At 41.6% G+C, this 22,985-nt stretch overlaps 1 protein-coding gene across 5 annotated transcripts in view; it reads left to right on the forward strand.

The window, feature by feature from the left end:
* Window positions 1-22,985, forward strand: part of CAMKK1 (calcium/calmodulin dependent protein kinase kinase 1) — a 199,420-nt gene that overhangs the window by 63,622 nt on the left and 112,813 nt on the right. For all 5 annotated transcript variants that reach the window (XM_038375692.2, XM_043499312.1, XM_038375694.2 and 2 more), the window contains exon 2: window positions 11,122-11,691. In XM_038375692.2, coding sequence (XP_038231620.1) covers window positions 11,224-11,691 — 468 coding nt within the window. In that variant the 5' untranslated portion in view covers window positions 11,122-11,223. The remainder of the gene's footprint in view (window positions 1-11,121; window positions 11,692-22,985) is intronic.

Raw genomic sequence — 22,985 nt, forward strand, 5'->3', positions numbered from 1 at the left:
TTTTGAATCCTAAATATAGTGTAGTGTCTTCACTTGTTACTTTGCTGTTGAATTAGCTGGATCAAGACACTTCATAATTAATACTTAAAAGTACCTTAATCATTATGGTTCATTGACTCTGATGTCTTCTATTATTTTAAAGCAAACCTCTCCCCCCAAACAACAACAAAAACAACCCACACATGGTTATTGTGCTAGTTCCCTTCAGCTTGTCCTCTGGCCTGCTGCAAATTTTGTCTTTTTCAGAAAAAAAAATGGAGTATTACAAAAATGCTGAATGTATTTGGGATGGAGGAGGTTGGCATATACATAAAGTCCAAGCTGTATGTCTGTGTTGGTCATCTCTACAGGATAGCGGGTTCGGGAGAGAGATATGGCCTTCTATTCAGAACACAGGACTACTCACATCTGATACCAAATCCTTCTGGGTGACTTTGGGCAAGTTACTTATTGCCTGATTTTCAGAGGTGCTGAGCACTTTCATTGACTTCAGTGGGATTTAAGGGTGCCCAACATTTCTGATAATCGGGTCATTAACCTCGGAGTCTCAGTTTCCCCAGGAATTTACTCCAGAGCTGACAATGGAAGGCCATCAGGAAAGGAAAGAAACAGTAAAATAAAATAATCTGTTATAGTCATACAATGGGAAACAACATTAAAGTACTGAAATAGAGATGTGTTGGAGCTACATATTGTGTTTGAGCTACATATTTTGGATCTGGAATCAAAGTTCAAGAGATCTTTAGAAGCCAGACTGTAGCTGGTCCCATCTCTTCAATAAAAGATATAAGACAAACCTGCAACAACAAGTTTCAGAGTAGCAGCCGTGTTAGTCTGTATTCGCAAAAAGAAAAGGAGTACTTGTGGCACCTTAGAGACTAACAAATTTATTTGAGCATAAGCTTTCGTGAGCTACAGCTCACTTCATCGGATGCATTTGGTGGAAAAAACAGAGGGGAGATTGATATACACACACAGAGAACATGAAACAATGGGTTTATCATACACACTGTAAGGAGAGTGATCACTTAAGATAAGTCATCACCAGCAGCAGTGGGGGGAAAGGAGGAAAACCTTTCATGGTGACAAGCAACGTAGGCTATTTCCAGCAGTTAACAAGAATATCTGAGGAACAGTGGGCTGTGGGGTGGGGTGGGCCATGACTTCCTGAGGAAACTACAGTCCATTGGTGATCTTCCTAAAAACACCATCCTAGCCACTATGGATGTAGAAGCCCTCTACACCAACATTCCACACAAAGATGGACTACAAGCCGTCAGGAACAGTATCCCCGATAATGTCACGGCTAACCTGGTGGCTGAACTTTGTGACTTTGTCCTCACCCGTAACTATTTCACATTTGGGGACAATGTATACCTTCAAATCAGCGGCACTGCGATGGGTACCCGCATGGCCCCACAGTATGCCAACATTTTTATGGCTGACTTAGAACAACGTTTCCTCAGCTCTCGTCTCCTAATGCCCCTACTCTACTTGCGCTACATTGATGACATCTTCATCATCTGGACCCATGGAAAAGAAGCCCTTGAGGAATTCCACCATGATTTCAACAATTTCCATCCCACCATCAACCTCAACCTGGACCAGTCCACACAAGAGATCCACTTCCTGGACACTACGGTGCTAATACGTGATGGTCACATAAACACCACCCTATATCGGAAACCTACTGACCGCTATTCCTACCTACATGCCTCTAGCTTTCATCCAGATCATACCACACGATCCATTGTCTACAGCCAAGCTCTACGATATAACCGCATTTGCTCCAACCCCTCAGACAGAGACAAACACCTACAAGATCTCTATCATGCATTCTTACAACTACAATACCCACTGCTGAAGTGAAGAAACAGATTGACAGAGCCAGAAGAGTACCCAGAAGTCACCTACTACAGAACAGGCCCAACAAAGAAAATAACAGAACGCCACTAGCCATCACCTTCAGCCCCCAACTAAAACCTCTCCAACGCATCATCAAGGATCTACAACCTATCCTGAAGGACGACCCATCACTCTCACAGATCTTGGGAGACAGGCCAGTCCTTGCTTACAGACAGCCCCCCAATCTGAAGCAAATACTCTCCAGCAACCACACACACCACAACAGAACCACCAACCCAGGAACCTATCCTTGCAACAAAGCTTATTGCCAACTCTGTCCACATATCTATTCAGGGGACACCATCATAGGGCCTAATCATATCAGCCACACTATCAGAGGCTCGTTCACCTGCGCATCTACCAATGTGATATATGCCATCATGTGCCAGCAATGCTCCTCTGCCATGTACATTGGTCAAACTGGACAGTCTCTACGTAAAAGAATGAATGGACACAAATCAGACATCAAGAATTATAACATTCAAAAACCAGTTGGAGAACACTTCAATCTCTCTGGTCACTCGATCACAGACCTAAGAGTGGCTATACTTCAACAAAAAAGCTTCAAAAACAGACTCCAACGAGAGACTGCTGAATTGGAATTAATTTGCAAACTGGATACAATTAACTTAGGCTTGAATAGAGACTGGGAATGGATGAGTCATTACACAAAGTAAAACTATTTCCCCATGTTATTTCTCCCCCCCACCCTCCCTACCCCACCCCCCACTGTTCCTCAGATATTCTTGTTAACTGCTGGAAATAGCCTACGTTGCTTGTCACCATGAAAGGTTTTCCTCCTTTCCCCCCCCGCCCCGCTGCTGGTGATGGCTTATCTTAAGTGATCACTCTCCTTACAGTGTGTATGATAAACCCATTGTTTCATGTTCTCTGTGTGTGTATATCAATCTCCCCTCTGTTTTTTCCACCAAATGCATCCGATGAAGTGAGCTGTAGCTCACGAAAGCTTATGCTCTAATAAATTTGTTAGTCTCTAAGGTGCCACAAGTACTCCTTTTCTTTCTGCAACAACAAGGAAATTTACAGCAGTGGTTCAGAGATCCCGTATGTTTAGGTCCAAATTCAGCCAGAGTGTAATTGGACACTTTCCGATTGGACATTTCAATAGGAGTTGCACCCGCTTAACCCAAGTTAAAAATGAGTCCCCAGTTATAACTGTGGACAGTAAAACAGTGTTGTAGCTGTGTCTTATTTCATCACGGTCTTGGGGTTTTAAGCCTGAATGCTAACTTTCCTTTCATTTGAATAGATTTGCCACACAGCCCTTTTAGTCTCCCTAACGTTTTTTTGTTGTAGGAATTTTCTTAAGGAGAATTTTTTTTATTGTAATTTTTGGTTGATTATTGCTTATATATGCAATTAGTGTAATTGCATCTGATTATGCCAATTAGAGTAATCATAAAATTAGAACATACAACGATGAAGTATAATGCATTTGTAAAGTCTTTTGTAAAATTTCCTGAATCACATATACCAACCAAAAGATGGTTATTTTCTTTTGTTTTGGCTATTGTGTGTTTGAGTGTTAAGTTCAGCATCCTGGCTTGCTTCAAAAGAGAGCTTTTTAATTTATGTTGTTAATTATTCTTAATATTCATATTGTTGTTCATATTATTTATTATTCTTACTTGTAATATAGTAGGACCTAGTGACCACAACTGAGATCAGCCCCCATTGTGCTAGATGTTATACAAGCACATAGTAAGAGACGGTCTCTGCCTACAATCTAATAGTCAAGGCAGAAAAAGGAGGTAGTAGTATTGCCATTTTACAAATGGACAGTTGTGATACAGAGAGATTAGGTGATTTGCCCAAGCTCTCACAGGGAGTCTGTGGCAGAGCCAGGAACTGAACCCAGATCTTCTGAGTTCCAGTGCAGGGCCATAACCACAGACCATCCTTCTGGTCTCCTCCATTCACTAGTTAATATTTAGAGCATTCTGAAATAGATGAAAATTCTTGCATTTAAAATCTAATATGCAGCCATGGCATGATAAGTGAGGATCATAAACAGTTAAAACGAAAAGGGGGCGGGGGGGTAAGGGAAGAAGACAGACAAGCATTACAATAGGAAGATCATGTGACTGCTCAGAAAGGCAAGTTATCTGTTCAAATAACAAGAGAGTGTTCTATAAAACAGAGTATTAAACAAACCTGCAGGGAGGAGGAGGCTGACATATACAGATGATCCAAACAATATGTTGTTATTATGTATTTGTTTTGTGGTAATGCCTAGGGGCTCCAATCAGGGATCCAGGCCCCTCTGTGCTAGGTGCTATCCAAACACTGAGCAAAACCCAGAGAGATTACAGTATATGTTGGTTTTGGTCATCTCTGCAGGCGTTGCCAGCATTCTTTCTCTTTTGGCCATTCCTTGTTATGGCCTCTGATCGTTTGTATTCATTCAGCTTTGGCTCCCCTGAGACTGGGAGTTGCTGTGGGGTTCTTTTTGCAGATGCTCAGAAGCAAATTAACTTTTACAAAGACCGATTCCTTCATGCATCCTACTGCAGTGTCTCTGGTGAAGAAGGACATGGTAGGCAACCTTTTGTTCAGGCACTGTATTGCTTGGGAAGCAGCTAGACATGAGGAAAAGAGTAACAGTTTTGGAGCTTAGAATTGTTGCAGAAAAGACTGTATAACTCTATGGCTGCTGTGCTTAGATACTACAGTGATAAGAACCGTATGTGGCTAGATAGATGTTATGGGGCATGTGTCAGAATAGCATACCCTGGGTATATTTTTGAAGGCCAGTAATAGCATCTCTTGTCTCTGCCCTATATTAGCAGGTGGTTTTAGAAGCAAGGGAATACTGTCATGTACCTGATCACATTGGAGGCCATTATTTCAAAAGTAGCTAGTGATTTTGATTGCTCAACTTGAGATCTCTTAATAGGGTCTGATTTCCAGAGAGTGAGTGCCTAATGCATCATGAAAATCAGCCCCCAAACTCAGAGAGAGAGTTTCAAGGTGGCTACCCAAATGCTTCCAGTGCAAATATTTGCACTCATTGTTATTAATCATTATTTGTTTGACAATGTAGATCAGGTTCCGAAGTGCTAGGCACTGTATAAATATGTACTAAGAGACAGTCTCTCCTCCTTACCACCGAAACAGAAAAGGCAAACAATGGGGATCAGAGACGCAAAAAGATACTAAGTGACTTACTCAAGGTCACTTGGGTAGTCTATAGCAGAGCTAGGAAATGAACCCAGATCTCTGGAGTTCCAAGTGTCCTAATCACAAATTTATCCATCCATCATCTAAAGAAGAAAATTCTTGTTGACCAAGGGAATGAACCAAACATTGAAGCAAATTTGTGATTTTCATTTCAGCCAGTGTTTGAAGTACTTTATTGAGCAGCAAAACTAATTAAATTCATCCTCCTCTGGCTTCCACGTACAGTACACAGAGACCTTTTTCAGAAACACGGTCTTTTTAAATGTATATTTCATACTGTGCTCTATGCAAAGCATATCTGGAAAACGTGCAATCATTTGAAAAATAAATTGCAAAGCTGCAAGAAAACATAATCAACTTTAAAGTGATGGTCTGCGTTCTGCTGGGGAATAACTCCGTTTAAAGTGAAAAATAAAAAATAAGATATCAGTAAGTAAATCAATTCTGCTCATATAAGCTTATTTGTAGTTTTGGTTCATGTCTGCAGCATAATCCTTTGATCTAGGACAGAAGTTTCACTTTGGTTGGGATCAGACAGATGACCATATCTAAAGCACCATGCCCACAGATGCAGGATATGGTTTATAGACAGTGACTGTGCGGTTCAGCTTTGTTTCACTTGAGGTGCTGGCTCTGGGTTGCTATTCAGAATCCTGCTTATAAGAGGCAGTAATGTTACGCCCGACAAGTTTTCCAGACCTGGGGCTCTGTCCGCTGTAGATTGTGCTTCAGGGAAATACTCGCTATTTGGTGCTGGGTCTTGTATAATTACAAAGTGTAAAACAAGAGTGGATGGGTATTTTGTTTGCTTATCCTGAAATCAGTTGTTTTGATACTTCCCATTTGTGGTGAATTTAATAGAGAATAAGAACCTTTCTATAAGGTTGTTGTTGAACCAGCCTACTAAGAATTGTTAGAATTCTGCGACAGAGATATAAATCTCTATCATATCAAAAAACAAAACAAACCAACCCCAAACCCTGCTGTAGAGACAAACTCATATTCCAATGAATTCTGCACATTTGTAGAGTGATATCTACAGAATCTGATTGGAGGTCTGTGTATGTAAAGCCTCATTTGGCTTATTACCTTTAGTAACTTGCATTACACTAGTGCCTAGAGGCTGCAAGCAAGATCAGAGCAAGGTTGTGCTAGGAACTGTATAAACACATAATAATAGACAGTCCTTGCCCCAAGTGCTTACAGTCTGGGGCTTCCAGTACTGTGAGCAGTCCCATTGAAGTCAACAGGCTACTTACAGTAGTGTTTGCATAACGTGGAAAGCGCTTTGGGATCTTGAGGAATGAAGCGCTGTATGAATGTAACATTTTATCAATCATTATTCTGTATAGAGTGGCAATATCTCTAAAAATGCCTTGGAACCCAGCCCTGAGACTGTGAGCCAGATTTAAGCAAAAGGGCTTGCGCACTATAACAGTGGGAAAGAAGGAAGGAATCCTCATTTGCAATGTACGTGCCTTAATGCTGAGCCATGTGCACAGTCAGCCCACCATTCACTGCTCCTGCTGGGTGCAGGGAGGACTAGCACACGCAAACCACCTGATATATGTGGTTTGGGCCATGCAGTCCCACACTGTGCATGGGGCCCTCTGGCCATAGCTCTGTTCATGGGCAACACCCCTACGCTCCTTAGTCCTACATTCCTGCAGAGACATGCTGCAGAAGTGATTTTGTCAGTGTACAAGGTGGGACGTGGGATCCCTGGCAGGGTTCTTTCCTAGATTGTCCCAGTGACTGGCTCTTGAACACCCAGTGACTTCTGTATTGGCCCCTGGGTGGCAAACTTGTGGGGTTTTATTTTTTTTGTAAAGAAGTCATTTAATATCATAGCAGTTTTATATGTAAGGATAAATTTAACCTTCCCCCATCCAAAAAAAAAACCCTCCCCACCTTAGTTTTTGTTTTTGTGTTATATATCCCCTATACAATTCTTTGAAGTCAATTTCTAGGTACTACATCTTTAAATCTCTAAGAACCATGTTGCCAGCAGAAACTGACAGCCATTTTGTATTCAGTCCAGCACAGACTGCTACAAGGGAGACCTGCACACTGCCCTCTTTCATGGAAATTTTCCATTTGTTCTTTCTTGTTTTGTTGTTCTTTTTGTCTAAAATAATAAGACGTGTCTGTTTTGTAAACAGAGAGCATGCAGGGAGTTTCTTTCTGAAAGACTGAGATACTGAGGCACTTAGCCTGAGGGCATGAAAGAGTAACCACAGTGTAACACAGATATTACTATTTAGTATGTTTCATGCAGCCAGCCCAAGTGCCTCAGGGTCTTTCCTGGTAGCAGGGGAAGGGTTAGACACCCCAGCTGCACTGAGAGGGAATTTGTGCAATAGACTGAGCCATCACTTCAGCCAGACAGTCCATGCGTTTTAACTACCAGCCTCACAAATGCCTCAAAAGCAAATGCCCCCAAAACCTACAATCAGCAGCAGCAGAAAAAAGCTTTGGACATTTTACTGCTGTTCTGGGTTTGTTTCTTTTTAACTGATACTCTTTAGGGAGCAAGGTGAATTGTAAGTGACCATGAGCTAATGCCTCTTAAGGAAGTACCTTGGGTCTTGGAACAATCTAATTTCTTTTTAATAAGAAAATCAAAGCCAGGTTTAAATCCTCAGTGGAGGATGAAATTGGTTGGAATTCTGGAACGGTGATTAATTATTCTCTCAGATAACTCTTTTGTACATTAGATTAAATGGTTTGGGGCTTCTTTTGTTTTGATCAGAAGTAAATGCCAAGGCTGGAGTGTGCACAAACAGTATGAGTAGATCAGTTTGCATGGTATGCACCTCTGTCCAGAGAAGCATCTGTTGCTGCTGCATCCTAACGCTGAGCCTGTCAGAGACAACCTGGTAACAAATTGAGCGTGGGATAGATCTCTCTCTTCCTTGACTTAATGACTTTACTAATCCATGGGAATCCATCTCCTTCCCATGCTGTGATAAAGGCCAGTTTCTACACTCTAGGGGCCAAAACTCTCGACTCCAGTGCAAAACTCAAGCATACAAGTTTTGCACAGGAGTTCTTCACAGGCTTCCCATCTCCAGGCCACAGAGCACTAGTAGAGCTGCTTCAAAGTTACTAGTGCAGTCACAGGGCTGCAGTGTCCACAACCCTGTGCTGGACGTGAACAGGAATTAGCCACGTCTATATGCGAACAACATGTATATTTAGTGTGAAGGCAGCATGCCTCTCTGGGAAGCTCATCCAGATCGTACACACTTACAGTAGATGGAGAATTAATGAGTTATTGGTGGGATATCAGACATTTCTCTCTCTCTCCCCTTACTTTGTAAGCATCCCTATTCTCTGAAGGGGATTCATGCTTTGGGGTTAGATAGTTTTATGTGGTTTTAGTGTAAGCTTTTAAAACTGATCTGCCATTTGATTGCAGCTTCTAATGACTGTGACATTTTTGTCACTTTGTTAAACTGCAGAGAGAGCAGGGAATGATTATGCATGGGAGGGAGAAGAGTGTTACTGCAAGGGAAAATTGTTCAATTTTGCTTCTTTCCATTCTGTGATATTTAGTATGCTAACAAAGCATGAAAACTCTTACCTGTTGGCATGTGATCAGATGTGATCTGAAGTTAAGATTGTAAGCCAAATTCTACCATTGTTTACACCTATAAAGCCCTTTTGAAGTTCATGGGGTTGCATAGATGTAAATGAGGGCAAAATTAGACTCCATATCCTTACCTGCTCATGCAGTTTTTCTCTTAAACCCTCGTGATAGCCTCTTTGCAACAGGGTGCAGCTTCATTATTTTTAATTATGCATTTATTGAATGCTTAGGGCCAGGACCTTCCCTTGATCTGTGAACAGAATCCCTATGATCTACAGCAAATTCCTGTGTATGCCTGGACTAAAGGCGGTAAGAGGATTCTGATCTTGATTTACAAACTGGTGTGAATCAGAACTAATTCCATTCAAGCTGGGGTCACACTGGTGTAGGTGACATTAGAATCAGAACTATTGTATGACTAATAATTAACAACTCGACTTATGTGTAAAAGACTCAAGCAGGCTAGTGTTGTTCTTGCATTTTTGTACTTCACTAAATACAATCCAGGGTAAGAGAGAAATGCTAGGACTAACCAGACAAAAAATCCAGTTAAGGGATTCAGATGTACATGTCCTGCAGCATTGTGTTGTCAGAGATGATTAGTGGGTGACAGCTGTATATTATATATGATCATTTCCTGTTCTGGACCTATCAGCTTTTTTTATAGTCTTAGGTGGTTGGTGGTTAGGTTAATGTACCCATTGGATAGCTAATTTCACCATTTTTCATCACCCTTTCAGAATGTATTAGAGAGAGAAACTGTCACATATTTACACTGCAGCTCATGTACTAGTTCTTTTGTGCCTTTTTTTTAAACTTTTCTGTTGACTATATTGTAATGAATTGGACATGTGAGTATGTGTGACTGCCCCTTAGTGGCTGGAATCAGCAAGGTTTAACTGTGTATCATTGGCCCTGTACTGCTAACAGCAAAAGGAGCAATGTGACATTCTGTACCTCATGGGAACACCCTACACCACCATGTTCATCCTTATAATATGATTGTGTAGTATCTAATGCAAAGTTTGTCATGTTGGGTGTCTTCAGAAGGCTCATAATGTACTAAGCATTGTTGTTATGGTAATATCATAATAATTGTTGTTCTAGTAATGTTATATTATAGGTTGTAATTTCATGTACGTAATTATGAGGTTGAAAATGTGTCCTCATGGCTTAAAGCAAGCCCATTGAAAAACTCTCCAGAAGCAGAGGGGCATGGAAAACGGAAGGGGATGATTAGAACAAATCATTCAGATTTAACACCTCCAAAGAAGTATCACCTCTCGGGGAGACTCTAATATTCTGGTTCAAACTAGATTCTCCAGAGACCAGCAGACAAGGAAAGGGTACTTGGATAAATAACCTGAGTTTAAACTGACTTGAGGCCTTTCTTGTAACCACATGGAAAACCAAGTTGATCCCTATGTTGGAATTGGAGGTGATCATGATAAGCTTTTTAGCATGTGTGTAGGTTTGTTTATTGTTTTTATATTTTTTTAAATGCTTTTACTTTAATAATAAATGTGCTTGCTTAGAAGGAGCTATGTGGTAACTTGTAACTGCTGGCAATACACTGTTCAAAGCCTCTGGAGAGAAAGCAAAGCGCAGGTGCTGGCCTTTAGGCAAACTGACCTGTGGCGTATATCAGAGTGTAGATCTGAGAGCACTGCCGCCTTAAAAATCTCTGTCAGAAGGGAGAGAGACATGGATCTCCATCCAGGAGGGGCGAAGACTGGGAGCCAGAAATCTTTAAAGGGGTACTAGGGGGAAATACTGGTGCAGTTGCCCTGAAATTGTGACTTGCTGTACCTATAAATGTGATTTAAAACAAGATCAAATATTTCGCTTTTCTTCCCTGTCATTATTCTTTTAAGAGGCTGTACTACTACTGGTTTCAGAGTAGCAGCCGTGTTAGTCTGTATTCACAAAAAGAAAAGGAGTACTTGTGGCACCTTAGAGACTAACAAATTTATTTGAGCATAAGCTTTCGTGAGCTACAGCTCACTTCATTGGATGCATCCGATGAAGTGAGCTGTAGCTCACGAAAGCTTATGCTCAAATAAATTTGTTAGTCTCTAAGGTGCCACAAGTACTCCTTTTCTTTTTTTGTACTACTACTACTTCCTTCCCGTATTAGAAACTAACACTATCTGTTGATCTAGATATGAAAAGCAGAAGTATCTTTTAGCTGGCTTCCAGATCAGCTGATAAAATTCTGCCCTTATCACTTGTAAATGTTTTGTAACTAGTTTGTTGGTTGGTTTTGCTTTTCCTTTTGGATGTTTTTAACTTGTAGCTCCCTGCTGACATTCTGCCTTCATTTTCTTCGAATCTTTTTCACATGCCTGCTACTGGAGGTTTTGGCTACATCCTTGCTTAGCTGACTCCATCACTCAGTGATCTTTCATTATGTTTCCTTCTAGAGATCCATGTGGAGAGAGTCCTTCATGCCACATGTTTTCTGTGAGCCCTAAGACCACAGCTGTCTGCAGTGTCATCTGAGATCTTGAGAGTCGCACACAGTTATGGGAGATTCTCCAGCTGACACCACTGATGAAGGTGCAGACACATGCTGCAAAGACACTCAGACTGACCTGGCAGAGAGAATAGCAGCCATAGATGTTGCTGTTGGGCCTAATATAGATGACCAAAATGTTCAAGAAGCAATAGAAGAAAATGACACAGTCTTTTCTGATAGTTTAGCAGACATGCAGAGGAATGGGGTCCATAGTGACATGATAACAAATGAATCTTTACCTTCACAAGACCCAGAGGATGTTCATCAGATGAATGTTCCAAAGAAAGCTCCCACTAGGCCTGTCCTATCCGGCAGAAAATTGTCTCTTCAAGAAAGACCTACAGGAAGCTACCTGGCTTCTACCAATCCTCCAGGCTATGGTCCTTATGCAACAGGACCTTTAACACATATCTCGCCACGTATAGTGAGGAGACCAACGATAGAGTCCAACCGGATCGCCATCTCAGATGCTGAGGTAGGTTTCTTCTCTGCTGTAATGACAATGCCAAGGTATGATACTGTCTTTTCTGCCTGCTGATAGTAAACTTTAGCCTCTAAAGCCAATAGTTTGAGGCACTAAATTTAATTTATGCAAAAATGCCTAAAAACAATAAGAAGTTATGATTATAAGCAACTTGTAGCATAGGTTGTAACATAGGTAAGCAACTTGTATATGTCTGTGCCTTCAACACTTGAAGCAATCTTTACTTCTATTGTAAATGGACCATCTGATCATCTAGGTCATGGGCAGATTTCCAAAGAGCTCAACTCTAGGGCTGGTGAGGATTTTTTCCCTTGGAAAATGCTGATTCATCAAAACCAAAACTTTTGTGGGAAATTTATTGGTTTTGACAAAGCTTTTGTCAGGAAGGTGTGTTAGATCGAGGATAAAATTTAGAGCAAGAGAGAGAGACCCCAGGCTAGACTAGCCAATAGCTCAGGAGCTGGGGAAACCCAGGTTCAAGTCCCTGATCTTAATGAGGTTGCATCTGGGTCTTCCACGTCTCTGGTGAATGCCCTTTTTGAAAGGGCTTCGTTTAGTTCAGATACAGAACAAAAACAAATTCTGAAATCTCAAATATTTTTGCAAAACAGAATTCTTGTTTTCTGGCCAGCCCTACTGAGCTCCCATTTGGTCACTTATTTTGGTGCCTAAATGGGAACTGAGCTTTTTTGAAAATCTATCCCTACATGTAGATGCTGAGCACTCAAGAATCTGGCTCCTTCATAATATATTTCATTCTAGCCACATGCCTGTTTCCCATATTTCTCTTCCTCTTTTGCTTCCTGTTTCTACCACCCCTTTATATTCCTCTTTCTTGCCTTCCTCCTTTCTCTACTCTGTACGGAAAGATAGCTGCCAAGCTAATATAGTTCAATGACAGGTGGTTTCATGGGGAGGTTTCATCTTTCATCATTAGATAGTAAGAATTTAGTGGCACCTCCTGCTCTTCCCCTCCATGGGAATTGGAAGTATCTGACTGCAAAGATCAGGACTGTCCCTCTGCATGTAGTAGAGTGAGGGCAGGATTTGCGGAGTGTACATGGGAGCTTAGGATCCCTAGCTCATCGCAGTATACTGCTGCTTGGAGATCCCTCTGTGGCAGGGGAAGGGGGATGGAGTTGAAGGTGGATAGGAGTAGGTGCCAAGTGGGATCGAGTGGGAAGTCTGTGACTACACAATTTCTGATAGCTTTGCCCTACATAGAGAGGTTGCTGCTCCAGCCCTGAGGTTGCAGTAGGAGGCATAGAACATCTGGGATAGGGAATCTTTTTCCCCCTCCATCACCTGTACTGAAAACCCTCAGCACAATCTGGTCACTCAAGTGGTTGCTGGAAGAGAGAGGTTCCACACCATTATTGCCAGCAAATCTCCTTTCCCTCTGGAGGCAGCAGCTAGATGGAGGAATATAATAGCTTTTCAGGTGGGCCTCAGCTCTCTAGTCTCATAGTCTCCTTATGTATTTGCATCCTTTAGTGTGGGAGACTTTAATAGCTTGGGGGGTTCAGTGGGGCGAGGTACATTTTGTGGTTTCTGAATTGTTTGCTCCACAGGAAGGGTTTCACTGGTGGTCATCAGAGACGAGAGAGGCTGCATGGCCAGTTACACAGGAACGACTTGACTGTAAAGGTGAGGATGGGAAGATGAGTGACTCAGTAAACATAGGAGGATTCAGGGCCTGTTGGAAGGAAGAGCCAAGGCCTGCCTAAAGGGATGGGTAATATCAAAAGGTTCAAAGAGTCAGATGAACTTCTAAACTATTGGATGCTTAACTAAAGGTTTTAAGGTACTTCCCACACCTTATCCTTATGGGCTAACTCCTAACCTCTTACACCCATGCCACCCTGCTGCAGTCAGTGAGGTGTAGCTGAGGGAAGAGGATAGCTCTGTATTATGGAGGCTACGTCATTTAATAGCTAGAGCATGAGCCTGGAAGTCAGAACTCTGGGTTCTAATCCAAACTCTACCACTTAGTTACTGAATGACCTTGGGCAAAGCCACTTAGCCTTCCTGTGGTTTAATTTTCCGCTTCTGAAGAATGGGTATAATTCTGCATATTCCCTTTGTAAATCCCATTTTGATCCTCAGGTGAAAGATACTATAAAAGCACAAATTATTATGACTTTTAAACTATTGTTCTGTTGTACTTTTTGGGGTGGGGGACCTTTGTGAGTCACTGAGCGGTGAGATAGGAATTCATTGTACTCTAGCACTAATAAAAGAGAATATATGAATATAACAAACTATAGGATTCTGCAGTATTCTTTAGCCCCAGTAATATGCTTTAATGGAGGTTCAGAACAAATTTCAGAAAACTTATTTGACTTCTGTATGTCAGCTGTAATTCTGCAGTGATTTTTACAGTGCTGGGAATGAAATTTGTTTCAAGGTAACTGCAGTGGAATAATATTTATAACAAGCTCCAGGGAAATTCAAAACAATAAAAACCCTCATATATAAAATCAATATCTTAGTCAATAGATGTTGCTTTCGAAAAGAAGAAGCTTAGTTTGAAATGCAAATGCAGAGACTTCATTTCTCTGCTCCAGCAGCAGTTTTTTATTGTGCAGTGCTGCATTTTTAATGGTCAGTTTAACATAGCTATTAAGAGCCCTGCTACACCATGACTGAAATACTTAACAAAGCTGTGTTCTATGGAAACTATCATTCATATCAATGGAGCGTCACTGCAACAGGAAGAGGTGAAGGGATACATTGGCAGAGAGTCTAAGACACAGGTACCTTGTGCTGTTTTTAAAGACAAAAATATTATGGTTCAGGTTTTAAGGGTAGCCTGGAAATCTGTAGGCCCAATCTTGCAGACTTTGATTATGGTTTTTATTATCTGTGTATTTTGCAGTACAGGCTTTTCCCCTCCAGCACTCCTCTAGAATCCTTCATTTGTTCACAGGTTTCAGAGTAGCAGCCGTGTTAGTCTGTATTCGCAAAAAGAAAAGGAGTACTTGTGGCACCTTAGAGACTAACAAATTTATTAGAGCATAAGCTTTCGTGAGCTACAGCTCACTTCATCGGATGCATCCGAAAGCTTATGCTCTAATAAATTTGTTAGTCTCTAAGGTGCCACAAGTACTCCTTTTCTTTTTTCATTTGTTCAGTATAGCGTGTGGGTATGTGTGCCCAGAAGTTTTCATCTGTTTCTTTCTGTGTTTGTACAGTACCTAGCACAATGGGCCCCAGCTCCCCAGGCACTACCATAATGCAAATAATGGTATCTTCCTGTTCACTTTCCAGGCCAGTTTTTCCCTGATTTACATCCAACAGAACCCCACTGGCTTCAGTCAATCATTTTCAAAAAGCAAGGATGAACAAAACTTTCTGTAGTTGATAGTGCCACACAAGCAGGGTTCATTCTTATCTGTATACCTCGGTATTTAGTTGTACCCTGGGGAGCTGGGTGTGCCAATCTGTGTGAACTGAGATGAGAAGGTGCCCTAGGCTCTTGGATAGAAATCTTCAGTCATTATGTGAGGGAGGGGCAGAGTTACCTTGGGGAGAAAAGTTGCTATGGATTTGTTTGTTTTTCCCCCTGAGCTTTGATTCTCATAAGCATTTAGGGGTAAATTTATAGGCAGGTTGAGGGCTCAGGTCCACATACACACAGAGACTTGATTTCCTGGGAGCAAACTGTAGGTGTTGGTCATGTTTGTGGAATACACATTCCTTGGTACGTCAAAGTGTGTCTGTATGTTTAAGGTCAACACTGTTATCTATCCAGAAAAGACTTTTTTTCCCCATGGAGCCTAATATTTTATGGCATCTGTATGAGTCAACCACTGAAATAACATCTCCTGCTAGTACTCTTCTAGGAAGTGTCCAGGACAATTATGCTTCATTGAGGTGTTTCTCTGTAAGACATTACAAACTGAAATGAGAGGGAAACATGCAGGACAGTAGGCTCTGGGTCAGATTTTGAAAGCTTGGCCTCCATTTTGGCACTAGGAATTTTAAGACACCAGGACTGTGCTTACACCTAAACTTTTATTTACTCATGGAATTTTAAAATACAACCTCACATTATTATTGTTGCTCAATTGTATTCTAGTGGCATCTAGAGGTCCCAACCAACATTGGGATGCAATTATGTTGAGTGCTGTTTAGACAGATAGGATAGCATCTATGCCCCCAAAGAGCTTACAGTTTAAATAGACATGACACACAAAGGGATGTGATGGGAAACTGAGGCACAGGGAGGTGAAGTGGCTTTCCAAAGGTCATACAGGAAGAGCCACAGCTAGAAATTGAACCCATATATCCTGAGTCCCCAACACGTCCTTTATTATAAGACTACTGCTTCAGATAGAGGATAAGAGGCCGCTGCTGACTAATGGAATAACTCCTTTAGCTCACTTAGTGGAGAACTGTGCTGAAGAGTCTGGGCTCTATCACTACTGATGAGCCATCCTGTGGGGTTGATACATGCTGTTTCCAACTAGGGAGATGAGCCAAAAAGAGAAATGGAGGCTGACTCAAATAGAACTCTACTGGTCAGTGTTACTGAAAAGTAAGCAGTAAAGGTGGTTACTTTTTATTACAGAAAACAGGGCTGATGACACTGTCCTGTAAGAGATGGCCGGCAGAGGAGAAATATGGGCAATTACAGAGAATGTAGAGCAGAGGCTAATCACTTGACTAGTGAAGCTCAGAGATGCATACATTTGGTATCACAAGGAGAGGTGAGAATGAATAAATGGAGTGATGCACTGGTGTCTTTTGAACAACTACCACCACTATGTTGTTTATCATTTGTTAAGCATGGACAGTGAGCTCAGGGCTGTAGAGGACACAATACGGACAGTTCCTCTTCCAGCTTACTTACAGTCAAAACAAGATAGATATAGTTGACAAAGATGTATAAGGAAGCCCTCAGGATGAGTAGGAATTTGTTTAAAGCTTACACTATTATCTATTCACTTGCTTCTTGTGTGCTTCACTGCAGAAGGGAGTCATTAGGATGGATTTGAATGAAGAGAGAGTAGCGACTTGGCAGAGTGGAGTTATGGGCGGGGATGGGGGACATTCCAAGTGTCTTGGTTGACTCCACATTGAGGCTTTTATCCTGCAGGGGATGAAATGAGACTGTGGTGATAATTATGATCATGTTGTGCTGCTTTTTATACAGATCCCTAAGGAAGCTTTGGTAAACAGTTCCTTTGTGAGCGGAGAGGCCAATAGGGCAGGCTCTCAGACTTGCCTATCCGGTAGTTGAATAACCGCCACGTTTCAGTGCAAATGGTCTTTCACAAGTCCTTTCCAGGTGAGTCCTGTGGGACACATTTGTACAAAAGGCGTTGGTGATCTGCATGTGTTAAAGCACCTTTAAAACTGCTCCTTTCTCCTTGCACTGACTGTTTGGCATCATCAGTCAATGTCTTTCTAGAGACAGTGCATCCATCATTCAGAGCTAGCAGTCATTACCCAAGGTAAATTATAGTCTTTGCAAAAATGAAGATGAAATCCATGAACATCCGTACTTTGTCATATATGCAGAGATAGTCTACATCAATCAGAAACTAAGATGGATTGTCCAGCCACACCCTGGGATGTATCAGAATTTCCGAGCTGGTATTGGCTATGCTTTCATCAATCATTATACCAGGAGTTGCAACAATTCAGTGCTTTGCCACCATAGTTCCTATGTTTAAAACTAATCTCAAAAAACACTAAAGAAGGTGCTGCAGGTAGATGGATGGAATGATCTGGTAGCTCTATCTACTGTGGTTCCCTGATGTATTGTAGAAGAGCCTGTCATACACTATAGAGATTCTGCTAGTCCTTTTGGGGTTGCTGTTCCTTGCCTAGAAAGCTGAGTGGAAATCTCCTTTCAGGAGAGGGGCTAGTTGTTCTTGGACTGTGGCCAGGGGGACCCATTGCGTGTGTTCCTTCTCTAACTCTATAGTACACTTGCTCTGTAATTCCTTTAAGATTTATTAATATTACTAATGAGATTACTTGCTTTCATCCATAGGTCTCAAATGCCTTAAAAAGGGACTAAAGTGATCTTCAACTGAAGCACAAAGCATTTTAGTACTAAGGTCCATAACAAGTCATTGCAGAGATTAGAACACAGGTTTCCTGACACAGTGTCCAGTGTTCTATCTACTGGACTGCACTGTCTCCTTCAGTATTAGCTGTCTATATATACATCTCACAGTTTCCTTTTCATTATATACAAGATGATGAAGGGATAGCTATAACATACCTAGGGTACAATCCAAACTAATGAGCAGCTGTGTCTCCCCTGCCCTCTAACCTGGGGTGCCCTTTACAATGCTTTATTGCTGTCGCCTCCAGTCTGGACTACTCCCAGACAGCCTCCAGCTTGCAAGTCACTCCCAGCTCTCTCTTTCTGTGTGTGTGTTGGGGGGTGGGGTCTCCAGCCAGCTTTGGTTATACTGCAGGGTGACCCCAATACACTCTCTCTTAGATCCCCCTCCTCCCCTCCAAAACGTGTGTCTTATATTGCCCAGCCCTCTCCTGGACAATACAAATTCATATAAAGTCTGTATTTGTTTAATAGAAATAATATGCACACAATTTGTTACCCCAAATGGAGTTTCACAGAAGCTTCAATTTAAACATATTGGATTAGATAAAACATGTTTATTAACTACAAAGAGAGAGATTTTAAGTGAGTACAAGTAATGAAGCCTAAAAGTGAGAGATGGTTACAAGAAAAATCAAGATAAAAAGCATCTGGTGCCTAAATTAACAAACTATGTTAAATTCAAAGCAACGTTTTTCTCACCACATGCTCTCAGCAGTTTTACTGACCAAACTTCTTAGATCAGGATCCCTTTTCCAGTTCCATGGCTGCTTACTTTGTCCCTTCTGGTGCAGTGAATTGATGGACACAGAGAAAGAGAAAGGATGGGTGCCTGGGGGTATTTGTCCCTCCTCTTTGTAGCTGAGCTTCTGGAGACAAAAAGTCTGTGGAGAAGGATTTCCTTAGTCTCTAAGGTGCTACAAGTACTTCCTTTTCTTTTTTTCCTAACCTGTTTGAGTTTCTTTTTCTACCCTTCCTGCTTGATGACTGTTTACTGCTTAAATGCAAATTAAGCAGAGCATACATTTCTTTGTTTGAAACAGTCCTGTTTGCCAACTTCTTTTATGATATGGAACATGGGTTAATAGCATTATACAGAGAAATCTTATAACTTCACATACAATGCTGCTACACATACTTTATCAGGACAAGATTGACTAGCAAATTATGCGTTTTCAGATGATACCTCACAAGGCGCACTTGTAGAAAGATTATTATAGCAGTGTGTAGGGTGTGGACCCAAGAGTACATTCTGTCTCAATAGATTTTTATGCTGGACTTGCCAGATCCCTCCTTTAGCTATGCTGTCAGAACTGAAATCTGGTTTATTGTCAGGATGCGACTCTGGTGCCTGTACTTACAAAATATTGGAGATGGGAGCTTGTCTCTCTGAAAAATCTCATTACAGACTGACTTTGAATCTTCTCCTTATCGCCATATCTGATGTGACTTGTCTTACGTAAAATGGCAGAGATATTACAAATGAAAAAGAAAACGTAAATACTCTAAAATACCATGCCGGAGTACTGTATTTGAAAATAAAACACTCATTCTCCTCCTCATGCCAAAAAAGAAAAGAAAAAATTATAGGCAGCTGGTGAAAGCAAAAGGCCCCTTTCTCCATTTGCTAATCTGACTCTTTCTTCCCCCAACTACCTAGTAGGGTTAATTGGATCACCCTTTCTTTCCCCCAGACTCTCCTGACTGATTAAATTGTCCTTTTCTCTCTTGCTCTATTTCACATTCTCACACTCACACGCTTTCTCTCTCCTCTCCCTGAGTGTTTGAATTCCCCATCCCCAGAGCCTGCTTGTGCTATCCATCCTCTGGGATCACTGATTAAGTTGTCCCTATTTCTTTGTTGCTTAGGCAGCATGGTCTGTATAAGTGGAAGGCCATACAGCACATGCTTAGCAGAAGCAGAGAGGGTGAGACCAGGTAAGTGGCTGTTCTCTCAATTCTCAGTGCTCTTGCTGCTGCTGCTGCTGTACTCAGATAGACTGAGAGAAGTCCTTAAGGATCTGCTATCTCCTTTCCCATAGTCTGGTCCTTAAACACTGCTGTAATAAACACAATTAATAATATGCTACCTCCATATTTACCCTGCATATTTAACCTATTTATTAGCTCTGAATTTTTGTTTAATAGTATTATTTTGGAGCATCACTCCGAGAACAGAGATTAGTACCTTTTAAGGCCAGAAGGGACCATTATTATCATTGAATCTGACCTCCTGCATAATACACAAGCTGTAGAACTTCCCCAAATTAATTCCTACTTCAAGTCCCAACAACTGTATTAAACTAGAGCATGTCTTTTAGTACAACATCCAATCTTGATTTTAAAATTTCCTGTGATGTAGAGTCCACCATGACTTTTGGTAGGTTATTCCTATAGTTAGTTACCCTCACTGATAAATTCATACTAGAAGTAAGGTGCACATTTTTCAACTTCCACCCACCCCTTGTAACACTTGAACACTGAAACAAACACGCAAAATTAAAGGACCTTCCCAGCCCCTTCTTAATTTATGGACAGCTCCTGTGGCTAATGCACAAAACTGGAAGTCATGAAATCTGGCTTCTGTTCCTCGTTCTGTTCTGCCACAGTCTCATTCTGCAACTTAGGCAAGTCACACAACCTGTCAGTGTCTCCAACTTTTACTTGGGGATGTAATAACTGGACTTCTGGAGTTGGTCCTAGAATATGGACTTCCATATTGTGATTCTGTGGCTTTGATTTCTGATCAACACTGATCTCTGGTGCTGTTTGTTTTTTTTTTCCTCCAAGGGGGATCCTTGTACATGATGACAAACAGAGCATCTTGTTTTAAGACAAAACAAGTACTGTACATTCAAATAGACACAGCATTCTAATTATCTGACAGCCTTTCATCAAGGATCCTATTAATGTTATAGTTTCTGTTCTGATTTATCAGCGGTTGTGAACATATTAGCATGATGGAATCAATAGGGATCTAAAATGTTATCTTTAAAGAACACTTGGCCCAATGACAGGTGTTTCTCCCAGATAAAGAAACTATGTAATTGTCTTGTTTTTCTGTAGCAGAACAAAATAATAAAGTGAAGTCTGCCACTCTTCCGGCTGACACACTGCAAGCAAAAAGAAAGTAAATATATGTATTTATTTTGATTTTTGTAACATAAAGTGAAACACTGGTGCTTCACCACATATTTGGTGCATTAAAAGAACAGCCTATAAAATTCCATCTTCCTCTCTCCCTTCCACAGTGTAGCTCTTTTCCTTGGTAGATCTCTGAGCAGTTTGCAGAGCCAGTGAATGTCATTATCCCTATTTTACAGATCGGGAAACAGGCACAGAGAGTTGTGGTCGAATTTAGCAGCGTTAGATCAATTTAACACTGCACCCGTCCACATGATGAAGCCATTTTTGTCGACTTAATGGGCTCTTAAAATTGATTTCTGTACTCCTCCCCAACGAGGGGATTAGCGCTGAAATTGACATTGCCTGGTCGAATTTGGGTTAGTGTGGAAGCAATTCGATGGTATTGGCCTCCGGGAACTATCCCAAAGTGCTCCATTGTGACTGCTCTGGACAGCACTTTCAACTCAGATGCACTAGCCAGGTACACAGGAAAAGCACCGCAAACTTTTGAATTTCATTTCCTGTTTGGCCAGCATGGCGAGCTCATCGGCAGAGGTCACCATGCAGTCCCAGAATTGCAAAAGAGCTCCAGCATGGACCGAACGGGAGGTACTGGATCTGATCGCTGTATGGGGAGACGAATCTGTGCCATCAGAACTCCATTCCAAAAGACGAAATGCCAAAATATTTGAAAAAATCTCCAAGGGCATGAAGGACAGAGGCTATCACAGGGACCTGCAGCAGTGCCGCATGAAACTTAAGGAGCTGAGGCAATCCTACCAAAAAACCAAAGAGTCAAACGCCCGCTCAGGGTCAGAGCCCCAGACATGCCGCTTCTATGATGACCTGCATGCGATTCTAGGGGGTGCCCCTACAACTACCCCACACCTGTATGTGGACTCCTGCAAGGGAGTCTCACGCAACAGGGATGAGGATTTGGGGGACAAGGAAGATGATGAGGAGGGGGAGGTTGAAGATAGCGCACACCAGGCAAGCAGAGAAACAGTTCTTCCCGACAGCCAGGAACTGTTTATCACCCTGGAGACCGTACACTTCCAACCTGGGATCCCGGACCCTGAAGGCGGAGAAGGCACCTCTGGTGGGTGTACCTTTGAAAATATAATACACGGTTTAAAAGTAAGCGTGTTTAATGATTAATTTGCCCTGAAGACTTGGGATGCATTCGCGGCCAGTACAGCTACTGGAAAAGTCTGTTAACATGTCTGGGGATGGAGCAGAAATCCTCCAGGGACATCTCAATGAAGCTCTCCTGGAGGTACTCCTTTGCAAAAGGTTTCTGGGGAGGGCTGGCTTATTGCATCCTCCTTGGTAGGACACTTTGCCATGCCAGGCCAGTAGCACGTAGTCTGGAATCGTTGGATCATATTAAAGAAGTTCTGTATTAAAATCACAAATGAGTTTGATTTCCCATAGATTAAATTACAGGGTATTACTAATTAAGAGGTCTCTTGGTTTTTGGTACTGTTTCTCTCCCTCTATGTGTGAAACTTGCAAGCTGCTAATTGTGTTAGTACAGATTTAATACTTCTATTAAGGTAATGTTGAAGTAAAAGTAAAAAAAAACGGTACAGAGTTTAGGCATAGAAGTTTCTGGTTATCAGGGAATAAGGTACAGATTATCAAGAGGTGCGAAGTTCAGTTTAGGAGCGGGTGGCGTAAGGAATGCATAATCTGCAATCTCCCCGATTGGGGGTAAAAGTTTAACGGATCAAAGTACAGACATTGAGATATGGGGGTATGTTGTCCATATAATGGCTATGTTCAGGTGTGGAGTATAATGAGCGGATACGATGATTTCTAAGACAGAATCTGTTTCAAAGCAATTCTTTTTAACAACAACTACTCACACAGAGAGAGACTCAAAGCAATACTCTGTAACAACAGAAACAGCACCCAGACTCCCCGTCCTTTTGTTGTATTCATCTCGCTTTGTTAACAATTGTGATTAAAATAGAGATAGAGGATGTATGTGGATGGATGCTTGGTGTGGATAATAACTGAATGATCAGGGAGGTGCCAGCCTAAGAATCCAGTATCCATCGGCTGAAGAAGGCCT

Source organism: Dermochelys coriacea, chromosome 17 (assembly GCF_009764565.3).
Source record: "Dermochelys coriacea isolate rDerCor1 chromosome 17, rDerCor1.pri.v4, whole genome shotgun sequence".
Classification (NCBI taxonomy): domain Eukaryota; kingdom Metazoa; phylum Chordata; order Testudines; family Dermochelyidae; genus Dermochelys; species Dermochelys coriacea.